General features: G+C 39.1%; 1 protein-coding gene across 5 annotated transcripts in view; it reads left to right on the top strand.

Moving 5' to 3' along the window:
- ARAP2 (ArfGAP with RhoGAP domain, ankyrin repeat and PH domain 2) overlaps window positions 1-14,579 on the top strand; it is a 145,553-nt gene that overhangs the window by 24,949 nt on the left and 106,025 nt on the right. For 4 of the 5 annotated variants that reach the window (XR_006104250.1, XM_042470279.1, XM_042470280.1 and 1 more), the window contains exons 3-4: window positions 1,259-1,329; window positions 8,265-8,341. Coding sequence is in view for 3 of the 5 variants with exons in the window: in XM_042470279.1 (XP_042326213.1) it covers window positions 1,259-1,329; window positions 8,265-8,341 (148 nt within the window). In the remaining 2 variants the exon portion in view is untranslated. Of the gene's footprint in view, window positions 1-1,258; window positions 1,330-8,264; window positions 8,342-14,579 lie in introns of those variants that run through there. The other variant, XM_042470282.1, reaches the window with a different exon arrangement.

Here is a 14,579-nt window from a genome sequence, read left to right as displayed (position 1 = left end):
CTTTGAGACTAGCTGAAAGAAAGAAGTTGGCAGCATGAGCTTTCATATGCTTTGGTCACCTTCCTCAGATGCGTTTGGTGGAGTTGAAGCCAGGTACAGACATATATATATATATATGCCATAAGTATGTGAGAATGTCAATTCAGATTAAAAATCCTTTAGCTATGGAAATGAAGTAGCAGGTCCAGTTTTTAACTATGGTCATTTGAGGACAAAGACATAGCCACTGGATATGGAAATGAGATGGCAAGACCAGTTTGGCCTTAGAAATTAGCCTGCAGGTGGGGAGAATACTGTAGATGACTGTACGACACCTCCATGAGGATGGGATCAGATAGTGTTGAAATGTGTGTAGTGAGGCAGAAAGCCATTGTCCTTGTTCAATCCATTGCTGAGCGACTGTAGGTTTTTTTATATATGACATTTCTTGTTTTGAATAGATTATTGCTCAGGGCAAATAAAATTTGTCCTTATTTTGTAATGTACAGTATTTGTTTCTAATTGAAAATTCCATAGCATGTTTGGTAGCGTTAGGATTTTCCTAAGATATATCTATACAGTACTGTCTCCATTGAAAAAGCTGATACATCTGATGTTGCTAAACTGACACTCCTGAATATTTCTATTAAAGTAAATGTTCACTTGATACTATGAGTGGTTGTGGACTGTTCTCTCAAGACAGGTCTGTTCTACACTGTATGCTGTTCTGTATAGCCAGTCTGATTGTGCAGCTCCTTTTGGTTTCATGAGTAGTCTTTGGATACCTGCTACCTTGCTCAAGTGTCAAGCTATTTATATGACCAATAGCTATGAATATGCTGTTGTTTTCTTGGACATTTTGTAAAAAAATCTCTCAGACATTCATTGCATCCCTAATTTACTGCTTAAGCAGTTCAATATTGATTTCAAATTCATTGCTATAATAAAGTGGGATATTTTGGGTTAAAATATTGTGACAGAAAATGGGCAGGGGAACATAGGATGCATCTGCATTGCAGAAATACTGCATGCAGTTTGACACTTTAACTGCCATGACTCCATGCAATGGAAACCTGGGATGTGCAGTTTGTTGTGACACTAGAACTTTATGAAAGAGAAGGCTAAATATCTCATGAAACTACAAATCTCAGAATTCCATAGCATTCAGATGTTTAGCCTACATATTCTATATCTACTGAATCTGTAAGTCTACAGAATATAATACTAGATAAGTGCATGTTCTTCCTAATATGTATTACTTTCTTTGTTATCTTTCCAGCTACCTCCAAGAAAGAAGAAACGTGAAAGGTTTAAATATCCATTGTTCAGAGAGTCATATTTCACAAAGAAGTGAGTTGAATTTGCCCAACTGCACATTATACTGAGTTATCAGTCAATGTATGTGATGGTGGTGAGGAGCAAAAGCTGTTATTATATTCCTTATTTGGGAAATGCAGAGAAATAAGAGGATGTAAACAATAAAAAAAGATTCTTATAAATGAGAAACTGGCAAATTTCTTGATTTTACCAAGAAAGTATTAGCTTTACTTTTACATACACGTCTATCTGAGAGCACAGACTTTCTTTGAGAGTGATAAAAATCCAGCACCTGAGCATGCTGCACAAGTTTGGTAAAGAGGACACTCCAGAGAACTTCCTTCCCTGTCTTTGGAGAAAGATAGGTATACTGATGGCTGATGCATTTCCTTGTGGAAGAGATGTGCAGCTTTTTGCTATGATGGAAAACACATGGAAACAGGATGTGCAAGTCACTTGTACATTCTCAGGTGCTACTTGCAATGTTCCTTTCTTACATTAGACCAATTTGAACTTTTAATCATTGCCTTCTTTCCGAATGATTGCTAGTTAAATGCATGGGTAGCAGAATGCCCTAAGCGTATGTGACAGTAGACAGGACTTGGGTGTCATTGAGTAATATATGTAGTGACAGCAGTGGGAGGCAATTTCATATGTAGAAAGGCAGCATGCTGAACTGTTTGCCTGTCTGCAATTTTCCTCTCTCAAAACTCCAACTGTTTTTCTTCAGCTTCTGGAAGTGAATTCAAGAGAAAACATGGGGGCAGGGAGGAAGAATTCAACATCTCCTCCTTACCCATCATTTCTTCATTTTAAATCACCTCCCACATCTTGCTTTAAACTAGTTCTGCATGACTGGCATTCTAACATGCAAGTCATAGCTCTGTCACATCTAATTAGAGTTTGAGTAGTGTGAAAGAGAGGCAGGACAATTGGAGAATACTTTAAGAATAAGCTTGACATATAAAAGAGGAAAAATGGATATGTGCATACTAGACTGGGATGTGTGTGAGTGTTTATGTGAGAGTGTATGAGAGATAGTTTCTTTAGATTCACTTCATAAGACAAAAAGAGGCCTCAAAAGACAACTCAATGCCAGTACAAGAAGGATGTGGACAAGTTGAAACGTGTCCACAGAAGCCCAACCAAGATGAGAAAGGTCTGGAAACCATATCTTAAGGAGCTGGGTGTGTTTAGTCTGGGGGAAGAGAAAGGTTAAGAGGTGACATGATAGTCATGTTTAAATGTTTGAAAGGATATCATATTGAGGATGGAGCAAGCTTATTTTCTGCTGCTACAGAGACTAAAGGGCTGTACAGATGAGAAGAAAGGGGCGGCCAGAGGCCGCCTCTTTATCTCCTGGATCATTGCCGCAGCAACCACACGGGTGCAGTAGTGATCCGCTACAAAAAGGAGCTGCAAAACCTGGCGTGGTGCGGTGATGTCTCTTGTGTGCCACACCATTTGGACGCAACGCACAAGGCATGTCATTGGTGTGCACCATCTGAATGTGCGCATGCCCAAAATGGTGCCAGGAGAGCACAGAGTGTGCGGATGCTCTGCTCTCCCGAGCCCTAATTTCAGCGGTCTGTACCGGTCCTTAGACATGGAGCAGTGGATTCAAAGTATAGGAAAAGCAAACATTCTTAAACATCAGGAAGAACTTCCTGACCATAAGACCTGTTCAACACTTACATTCCACAATCCAAACACACATTGCCAATGCATTCCTATTTATAGAATATTTCTCTTTACTTCCCAAAACATGCAAGCGTGACTTGTAAAATATTGAACTTGCATTTGAGAGAGTCAAGGTTTACTCCATGCTGAGCCATAAAGCTCAGTGGCTGATTTTGGACTATCCACTCTCTCATCCTGAATTACCTATTGGGAAGACAAAAAATGAAATGATTTATTTTTTTCTTACATACTCAACAAAGTATATTTACATGCAAGTTTCTAATACCTTGCACTGTACCACATTTTTAGATAACTGGAATAAAGGTAGGCTATCTAAGTAGCTAGTAGGTAAATAAAATAAAATGTTAAATTACATTAAAAATGCATTACGAGCAACAAGAATATAGTCTAGTTTAAAGCCTGCAGAAATCTTTAAAAATACCATTGATGATAGATGGTAGCTAGATAGATATGTCATAAAATAAAGTTGTTCTGCCTTAAACAGAGTGATTGATGGATGTCCCAGGAGATTGTTCCACTTTGCTGGACTCATTAATTGTGTGTTTATCATTTGCATACTTTTCTTCAGCTTTTTTCATTAACCTCTCCATCAGCAACTTCCTTCTTCCCAAATATTGTGTGACAGATTGTTTAGTTACTTCCTTTCTAAACTGGTTTGCCACATAGCTTGGGGGAAAGAAAAAGTCTGAATCCCTTCTGAGTGTGGATAACTAGTCATATCATTCTTTGGGTACTAGCTGTGGTATTTAATAACTAACACTCTACCTGAGGGAAGAGGATTAAGAAGAGTTAATAGTGTTCAGTCTGCCTCAGTGAAGGCAGATAAACAGAGTTGCTTATCCACTTGGAGTGAACTCTAGCATGCTCTTATTAAAGACATACCTGCACATGTCTGGGCACATTTCGTGCTCTGCAAAATAGCCCTGCTGTCAGCTGTAGGCATTTTCAAAACCACAAAACAGTATTCCCTTTCCTCCTCCCCTTCCTTTTTTGCACCTTGGAAACTATGCAAGTGCTTTGAAAGCTGTGGTTTTTATTTTTGGTCTTCCTCTTGATTCTTTTAATGTTTAGGTTTCAAAGCCTTTAGTCTGGAAAAAGTGTAGCTAGAAACTTCCTGCTTCCCCCTGCCCCCACAAGGATTAAGGGGTTTCAATCTATATGGTATCAAAATTGGGAAGAAAAGGGAAAACACTGTGAGGAAACTATTGATTAAAATGACAGTAGCCATTCCTTACTTAAGTATGGTTATCCTTGGCATACTAAGTCAAAAGGTAGCACATTGATGTCATTGAAAAGGCATTGCCTCTGGTCCTGGTTCAGTGACCCAGTAGTCACAACGAGACACTTGGAAATTGTGGCTTAGAATTTATGAGCTCATTAAAATGATGTGTGTGTGTGTGTGTGTGTGTGTGTGTGTGTGTTGGGGGTTTCATGCAGGCCTACAGCTCTGAGAGCTTTCACAGCATGGCCTTGTGGCTCACTGAACCAGGGCAGGAAGATGTGGTGTATGTAATTCCTGAGCAGCAATGTGCTTCCTTTCTTTGACTTGAATTTATAGCAGCATAAGAGAGCTATGGTAAGGGGATGACCTAAAGAAAGTCTGAAACAATTTAATGGGCAGCATAAGTCTGAAAGATACATGCCACTAATTTCATCGTATGTGTACATATATTCTTATATATAAAAGCTAGCTCTGGTTTCTTGTAGATTTTCAGTGTGCTGCCATTCAGGCAGAGGGAGCGGGAAGTCTTGAACAGACACTCTAGATGCCTAGAGTGACTGCAGATACACACACTAATCTGGATTGCTGTATTAGATGTGTGTTTGTGCACAAAGGAGGCAGAGCAGATGTGTGTGTCAATTATTGACATTCAAAGATATTTCCTCTGTTCTCTCCCCCCCCCTTCTTCAAACTTCCATTTTTAAGGTCACTGAGCTCTCTCTCTCTCTCTTTTTAAGAACTGCATGATTTATTTCATCTTGTGAACCATCTTGTGAACCTTTATAGACTGATAGCTGGCATTGTCCTTTAATCTCTTTATTCTGTGATATTTTAATTGTTTTATTGTAAGGCACACTGAGGGCCCTTTTGAGGGACTGAAAAACAGTATATCATTTAAAAATAAATAAAAATAAATATACATATATGAAAAATATATGCTATGCATAAGTCCTACAGGAGAGGTTGTTAGGAGAGGAGATGGCCAGAGTGGAAGAAGGGAATTGCAGACACTTTTTCATGCCAGTCACTAGTTTTACAGAGTCTGATGTGTTTGCAGGGAGTGGCCTGTTCTTTGATTATTCTGGTCCCTGTCATCTAGCAAAGTATTTTCACTTGTCTACTTACTAGCAACCCTTCCTAGATTTAATACAGGTTGAGTATCCCTTATCCAAAATGCTTGGAACTGGATGCGTTCTGTATTTTGGATTTTTTCAGATTTTGCAATCCCTGTATTTGCATATACATAATGACACATAATGAGGCTGGAGAGATGCTGAGGATCTGTGAAATGATGGGTGGCATGGATTCCTGCAATTTCACTGATCTTTGCATCTCTCTCCAGCCATGGCTTTTTCCAGCCTCAGTAATACAGTACAGTTATGTTCTATGCTGTTTTTGTTGTAGCTCAAAAAGTTTTGGATTTTGGAATTCTGAATAAGGGATACACAGCTTGTAACTATTTTTCTCAGTTAGGATTTCTGCCTAAAACTCTGACTCTAAAGTCAGGAGTAGGGGGGAGATTAAGTCAATTGCTTTCCCAAGTTTTTCTAATACTAAGTTCAAATGGGTGGTATGGAAGAGAAAACAACATGAAGTCAAGAAAGGTGAAAAATAGATGGAAATGAAGAATGTAGGAGGGTGGATGGTAGGGAGGAAGATTGGTGGATGGATGGATGGAAAGTCAAGAAGGTTGGGGAAGTAGGTGGGGGTATGAGAAGGTGGTGGAGAAGAAGAATGAATTTTGGGGGGAAGAAAAAAAGGAGAAGCAATTAAGAAGGAGCAAGATGGGATTTATTGAATGTAAGGAGGGAAGATTGAATGAGAAGGATGGGGAAGGGGAGGGGTTGGATAAGTGTTTGGTTATAAGGTAGGTCATATCTCAAGGTGTATATGGATGTGATCGCTCTTTATATTCAAGTGTTGTATATGTGGATTTTTATGTATGTTTAATAAAAAATAATTAAAAGAAATAAAGTGGAAAAAAGGGAAAATAATAATACAGTCTGCCCTCCCCTTACCAGAGGGATCTGTTCTGGACCTCTCCCTCCGTAAGGGGGAAAAAAAACGTGGATGCTCAAGCCCCATTCAAATGAACGGGGTTCATGCCCACGGCGGCACATGGTGGCGCGTGCACCATTGCTTCTTCCGGTGTGCTGCGCCGCTCTTTCTGTCGTGACTTCCAGCTTATGCTGGAAGCCGCGTAAGAGACCTCTGTATATGACACGGGTGCACTGTACTAATTTCAAATAGGATTTTCAGAATTCATTGTGGAGTGATCCTGTACAATGTTCCAGGCAACAAATCATGGGCTTTCCAGAATATTTTTTTCTGTTTGTGCCCAGCTTTCCAAACCTTCCTTTCAGCATTTCATGATTATTGTGTTTTGTGAGCAAATTCTTCCCTTTACGTTTTCCTCCTCTTGAACTTTTAAAAAGCTTCTCCTAGCTTCAAGTTGGGTGGTGCCATTTTGTCTGTATTATCAGTGACATCAGTTCAGAATGGTTTCTCAATATTACCTTGTCCTAGAGCCTGAACAGATGGGCAAAATAAGCTCGCTTCTGGGCGTCATTGGCACATGGTGTTTACACACCGCATACTGTGATGATGCCAGGAAGCCGTCTTGAAGCCATCTGGCTGCCCAGACGTGGGTGGTTTCATGATTCTCCAGCTGCTTGGCATTTATATGCCACACACCACCGCAGTATCATGAAGCCATCATGGGGCCGTAGCAGGGCTGGCAAAGCTGACTTTTCTCCGGCTGGAAAAGCAGCGGATTTATCCGCTCCTTTTTCAGCCAGGTTGAAAGTGGAGTGGAGCTGCAACATGTATTTGCTGTGGCTCCAATCTGTCTTCGGAAAGGGTGGCTTCAAGCCGCTCCTTCATGCCATTCTGTTTCTCTCCTTAGTTTGTTTTAGCAGAAGAAAATGAAATTGTGCACTGGGCCCTTGGTATCTGCTGGGGTTTGGTTCCAGGGCCCCCCGTGGATAACAAAATCTGAGGGTGCTCAAGTCCCATGTATATACAATGACACAGTAAAATGGTACCTCTTATATAAAATGGTAAAATCCAGGTTGCTTTATTGGAATTTATATATTTTAGAGAATATTTTCATGGCATGGATGCTTGAATCCATGGATAAAAAAATCTGCGGATGCGGTGCGCCAACTGTACATTCCTGAAAATAATTCAGTTAAGAAAAACTGTTTTAACTTAATGTTTTTATGCATTTGTTTGGTTTATTTTTAAACATTATCCATTTCTTGAACTGTATTTTGTTTTAAATTATATTGTGAGATGCCCTTGGTATAATATTGAAAGAAAGGAGAAATATGAATTAAATATATATGATTTATTCATTAATTTATTTAAATAAAATAATATATAATATAAAATAACATAAAATAATAACAGTAAATGATGATATAAATGCACTGGCTAGCATAAACAGCTATAATTCAAGGAACTAGAGATTCAGACTTTGAACATAAGTCAATACCATAGTTTTAATTTCGTGAGTATATATCCCTGAGGCTTACTTAGAAGCATATTCCAATGAAATATGTGCTATTTCATAAAATATTGGATGCCAATATTTTATGAAATGCATGAATTTACAGAGGCATGACTAAATACAGGACCATGAGTTTGGCCATTGTAGGCTTATCTGCTCTAATTTTTTTAGTTCACTTTATGAGATGAGGGCTGCTATTTAAAAATATAGATAGCTTGAACAGTTTGATAGATTAAACTGAAATATCTCAGGTAGATTATCTGCATGGCATGGTCATAGTTTAATATTGAAAACTGCTTTGAGAATTTTATTTAAAAATGAAAAGTCGTATACAAAAATACTCTCATGTATTTTGATAGTGACACTTGAAGTTGAGTTATATGTGTTAACCTGACAGAACTGTGAAGTTGTTAACATAGCAACTTAGATTTAGTTCTCTGAGCCAAGATATACTTTCAGCGACAAGTGTATATTGTATGTCAGAGAAACTGAATAATTGTGAATAAATGCCCATTTCTTAATATATGTATATAGGAGGCCCTGGTGAAGAAAGGACACCTCCCATCTCTCCATACGGAGAAACTTTCCTTATTCCCTGCTCAGAAGAAACGGTGAGTTGTTATTTCCTAGCAGAATGTCTCCCATTGTTATAAGGGTAGGGCAGAACAGAGAATGAGAGAAAGAGGTACAGAAGATTTGCATGTTGCAATGGTATCATGTTATTACTAGGTCTCCACTGACTCACACATATTGTATGCCCAGCAAAATGGCTGTCGGTGTGAGCTCTGCTCACTGTCCCTGTTAGTCTAGGACACTGAGAATCAAGCTCAACTTTGTAGAGTCCACCCAGTTTATTGATTGCACTACAGCAGCCTTTCTCAATCTTTTCCCCCTTGAGGAGCCCTTGCAATAATTTCCATCTCTCAGGAAATGCCTGCATAACAATGATTGGGAAGTATATGTGGTTGTTGTTAGTCAGTGTAGAGTGTGTGGAAGATATTAGATAGTTAATAGATATTAGATAGATAAATATATAAGGTATGGGAAGGGAAAGAGGTTGTATGTGTATGTAGCGTTTATAAATGTCTACTGTTTGTAATTGTGGTTTTGTGTATGAACAATTTTAATAATAAAATAACTTTAAAAAAAGAATTGAGACCTGATGAACAACACAGGCCAGGGTGTCAAACAGACAGCACTACCTCCTGTGTGCACCCCTCCAAGAAGGATGGGTGCTACTATAAAACAGTACTTTCAAGCCCTATCTCAGCGAGGCGACTGTAGTGAAAAGACAGATTAGACTGGGATTGCAACAGCCAGTCATGAGCCAGATAGTGTCAGCCACTGAGATGCTGACAGAGAAATTTGAAGATTCTGTTTTGGCAGCTGGAAGTTCAGATAGGGTCCCGTGAGTCCAAGAATGGACATAGTTTTGTGAGCTCCACAGTGGAACTGAGGTTAAACTCCAGAGGGGCTTATAACCTAATAAATGCCCCAATTGAGGGAGTTATCGTAAGAAAATAACCCGAGGGTTATAATTAGCCTGAGTGACAGGATTTTTAGTTAGGCTTAGGGAAACCTAGCAGGGAAAGGACAGTGTAAGTGTCCTTGAAAACTTGAAAGCATTGATGCTCTGTGGAGAGTTGTTAAGGAAACTGATATTGTAACAAAGTCAAAACTGAGAAAGAAAGCTCACCAACTGGAATGAATAACACAAGTGCCATAAACAACAATTATTTTGTGGAATCGAAGGCTTTCATGACCGGCATCCATAGTTTTTTGTAGGGTTTTCGGGCTATGTGGGCATGTTCTAGAAGAGTTTCTTCCTGATATTTTGCCAGCATCTGTGGCTGGCATCTTCAGAGAATGCTTGCCTGGAAAGGAGTTGGATATATATATTGATTGTGTGAACCTGGGAAGGCAGGAGCGATTTGCATGTGTATTGTTCTGTTGGCCTCAGGGTGGGAGAGTCTGCAAAAGAGGATTCCCTGTGCATCCTGACATGGTAGTTGTTGGCATGGTCTAGAATTTCTGTGTTTTCAAACAGCATTTTATGCCCAGGATGGTTTGTAACTTGTTCTGCTACTGCTGATTTTTCTGGTTGACCCAGTCTGCAGTGTCTCTCATGTTCCTTGATTCTTGTTTGCACACTGCGTTTGGTGGTCCCTGTGCAGCTGTGGGCAAGTCTACATAGGGGCCAACAAATGCACCCCCAAGGTGACTCCCCCAAAGAGATTATTCTGCCAGTGGTGGGCCCACCCCCAGGCAGTCCCCTGTATCAGGCAGGGGATGCTCACGAGCTGCTGGGGATACCTGGAATCTGCTCCTGTGAGTAACTAGATGGTACTAGTCAGCAGGAAGAAGTCAGGCAGCAGCCTTGGAGAAGAGAGACCAGGAAGTGGATGATGGAGCATATCTCCCTCTTCTCTGCAGGGCTCTTTGTGACGTTATCTTCTGCAGGAGTGCTGGTAGTGCCACCTAAGGAGTGTGCTGCTTCCAGAGTCATATACCAATGCTCAAATGATTACACCACACTGCATCTAATGCTATTTATTTCCCTTGTTTAATGGGTACACTTTAGAAGAGTGTTCATGAAGACTGGGAAGAAAAGGGCAATAGAATGCTAATTCTGATCTAAATGAGTATTTTGCTTAGTGGTTTTTTTGTTGCCTGTTTTATTGAACCGTTTCCTATATTGCTATGTATTTTATATGTATTATCCTATTATTTCTTAGATTGTACGCCATAGACAGGTTTACTCTTATATATTTATTGTTTTTATGTACAGCGCTGTGCAAATCTACAGCACTATATAAATAAATAAATAAATAAATAAATAAATAAATAAAGGTTCTTACTGAGAAATTAAGCATGTATTTGAGATGTATCAGCAACGGGCATGTATTTGAGATGTATTAGATGTCCAGCAAAGGGATCAAAGTGCTTTGCTCTGTCGACTTCTTACTTTAGGTCCTTTCTCCCTCCCTCCTTCCTTCTCTCTCTTTCTCTCTTTTGGAGAGTGAGGGTGCAGTGCCAGCACTATAGATAGCTGGGAGATGGTATTACTGTTGCCAGTTCAGTAAGGTTATCTTTACTCCTGAACAGTTTCCTATCTTCCAGTTTGGGAAACTCATCACTTAGATATCAACTGCTTTCCTTGCTCCTGCTCAGCCATTTTGAAGAACATCCAGGGAAAGTAGAAGAAATTTTCCTTTATTTTCCTAAACATTTAGTAAGAGAGAAAATATGCTTCCTTGAGCTTAAAGAAAAACCAGATCCTGTGCAGTCATAGTATTATTCAAGTTTCAATTTCATGCTTTTCTACAGGGGAAATAACAAGAGGATGACATTCCAGATAAGGATGTTAATAATAGCAATAACAATATTGATGCAAATAAAATCTTAATCATTTATAGCAAACACAAACAACTTCTGCTCTAGTACACATTGCACATACTCATATGCATACAATACACCACACTATTGATAGTTAAACTATTCATACACAAAATATTTTATAAAAATGAATTTCTTGTGTGATTAGATACAGATTGAAGAGGGGTATTGGGAAAGACAGGGGAAGCAGAAGATTTCATTTTACAGGAGGGATGCTTGGAGACACATGTTAATGAGACACTGGGGAATTAGAAGAGCAAGGTAAATCATCCAGAACTGAAGACATTTGTTCTTTATTGGACAAAAATAAAAGGAAAGGAAAAAAAGAGAGAGAGAGAGGTTTGCCTATGATGTGAAGTAAGAAAGCAGTGGTCACTTAGTTAAGGGGTTAGTTGTTTAGGTACCCAACATTTGTTTAAAGCTTATCGTGCAGTTGGAAATCATCAAACCCAATAAATGTAGTACAGAGGAGCTGACTCAACTTGACTCAAAGGGGGAAAAAGTTCTTTAGTAGGATGGAGGTGGACCCAAACCCCCACACATCTAAATATATGACCCACTTTCTTGGACTTAATGGCTAATTTAATTTAGCCAAAATCTCACCTTCTCTGTCCCCCAACATCCTTCCTCCTTATGTATCTGTTAAATTATTGTAATGCCTGTGTATGGATTCCTATAAGCATAAATGGAATCTATATTGTACATTGAACTGTAGATAATGAGTAATTAACAACAACAAATGGTGCCACCTTGTGGCTGATTTACTTACCTGGGTGAATTCAAATGAGTTGTGAAAGAAATGAGTAGACCTTCCCATGTTTTATTCCAAACCACTTTAATGTACCTATCATTCCCAACACACATTTGCCATTGGGCATGACATAAGCCCCAAATCCCACTTTAATGTGAGAGACTATTTTGGCAGTACTTTGCTTTGGTTTTATCTGTAGATATTGTTGATAACAATGCAATCCACTCCATGTTTGTGCCAAACTGTTCGGTGGAGTTTACTCATAAGCAAATGTGCATAGAATTACAGCCTAAACTGCAGTGTGTTCAGCTCTGATGGAAATAATTTTAATATCCAAAACTAATTTTAATTCTAGAGAGAATCAATGAGCTACATTGCAGAAGATTCCACAAATTGTATTCAATGGTGATTTAGCTCAATGAGAAGCAGCAATAGGGCCTTTGTATATTGGTTCTGAACCCAAAGACCTCCAGAAGTAGGCTCCAAATTAGTTTTAGTTTATTTATAGAAAGGGGAATCACGACACATGCTAAACACACTCTTTCTCATACACACAAGAACTAATGATACATAGGCAGTAGAAAATAGTGAGTTGCAGGGTGGCAAAGAGGCAATACTGTACCAATCTTGAGGCTCCAGTCTTGGAGTTACCAGAATGAAGATGGCTCACTAGTCACTTGCAGTTCATGGGGTGTCTGGCTAATGAGATGACAAGCCAAAATTAAACAGAGATTCTGTCTGGTTCCAAACTAGACTGAATTGCTCTTGTCTAGACATGTGTATTTATAGCAAGAAATGAATCCAGGGGCAGTGTTTCAGACATTAAATGGCTTTTAAATGACCTTCCCAGGGAAGAAGAATGGGTTAAGATATGCAAGAATGACTGGTCAATCAGTGTGCATGTCCTCAAACAAAAAAAGTTTCCCTCCCAGAAGGAAACTCCCTTTGCTTATACTGTAGTAGGCAAACAATTTCCAGCACCCACCATCACATTCCCTGGTGAAGGGATTATGCTGATTTTGATCTTGGCTGATCCCAACCTTGGCTGATCCCATTAGATCTAAGTGCCTGGGCTTTTGCCATGATGAGGCATCCAGATTTCCTAATATGTCATGGCTGGTTTCCTGCCCTGGGATGTCCTTTTTTGGCTATCCGCCTGTAACATCTCTTTTTGATATTAATTTGATATAAGCCCACACAGGGTTACTGTAGCATGGACCCTGGGGCAACAACATTTTTGGCTATGTCATGATTTTATATTGTCTAGACAATCCTATTATAATTATAAATCCTTCAAGTTAATAAAATGGACTGTTTTGACCAGCTCACAGCAGATTATATTGGTTTCAACACCCAAAGTGTAGTGGCATTAGTTAGCAGTTTGACTTTTTGCTACTGTAGATAAAGGAAGTTGAGGCTCACTCCCATTACTTGACCGTATAAGTACAAGGTATTAAAGAGAAATAACTTGCCAGTTTGTAAAATACAATTGGTCTAATAGGTATGTATTGTTTTTGGATTTTAACAAGGATACCTAGATAAGGAAAGGCCAAAACATCTGTATAATATGAATGGAAAAGGCGGTGCTAAAATGTTAATATGCTCAGTTTTAATTTGTGTGTATTCTAATTAAAATGTTAGAGGACCATAGAAGTGAGAATTGGAATATGGCAACATATTGTAGGATGAAACTAGTAGCCATGGACTTGTGTTCTACTATAGAGTCCATTTAATTCTGGTTCCTATTTGTATTTTTCAGTCTCTTCCTTTTCTTCCATTGTGACCTGGGGTTGTCTTCAATAAAACTGAACACAAACTTAGTTGTTTTGTGGGGACTTTCCCATGAGTGAAGGCTTGTGTACCTTTAGGACTAGTTGGTGGGGAGCTATCAACTCGAAGAATGGAGAAATGAAATAGCAAATTATTGTAGTTTTCAGAGCTGTTCTGAGATCAGGTAGAGAACATTTCCTCTTTTGTAATTCCTACTGTTATTAGCAGGATACCACATTTTTATACATAGGTACATAGAAACCCTTGTTCACCAGGTCACCAGGAATAGGCAATTCACTCCCACTGCTGAATAGCAGCTGCAGTGTAGAAGAAAAGAAGGTTCTTTCTGAATACTCTTTGCCAATTCTTCCAACGCATGCATTTAGTGCTTTATAAAATTAAGAGAGAAAAAACCCACCAAGCCATGGTATACTTAGAGTGGTGGATTAGAATAAAAAACAAACAAAACAAAAACAACTCAAGTTTAAAAATAGATAGGAAGGTTTTTAAAAAGTAATTGAGATGGATACAAGTTGAGCCTTTTGGGGGCTCAGTAATCAGGGTGGCACATCATTTTGGCACCATAGTCAAAATACATTCTACCTTGTTATTGTATACAGTGGTACCCCGGGATACGAAATCACCGCCTTACGAAATTTCCGGGTTACGAAAAAAATCCATTAGAAAAAACTGTTTCGGGTTACGAAAATTTTTTTTGGTGCTTTTTGGCGCTTTTTCACACGGAATCGCGGCTTCCAGCGCTAGCGCCTATGGCAATTTCGGCTTGCGAAAGATTTCGGGTTACGAAGGGCTCCGCGGAATGGATTACTTTCGTAACCCGGGGTACCACTGTACTTTGAAACTAAACAGCTATAAGTATGTGATTCCATTTAACTGTTATTACAACATCAAGTGGAATCCTGATATCTGTA

The sequence above is a fragment of the Sceloporus undulatus genome, chromosome 5 (assembly GCF_019175285.1).
Source record: "Sceloporus undulatus isolate JIND9_A2432 ecotype Alabama chromosome 5, SceUnd_v1.1, whole genome shotgun sequence".
NCBI lineage: Eukaryota > Metazoa > Chordata > Lepidosauria > Squamata > Phrynosomatidae > Sceloporus > Sceloporus undulatus.
This window is presented reverse-complemented; position numbering and strand designations above follow the sequence as displayed.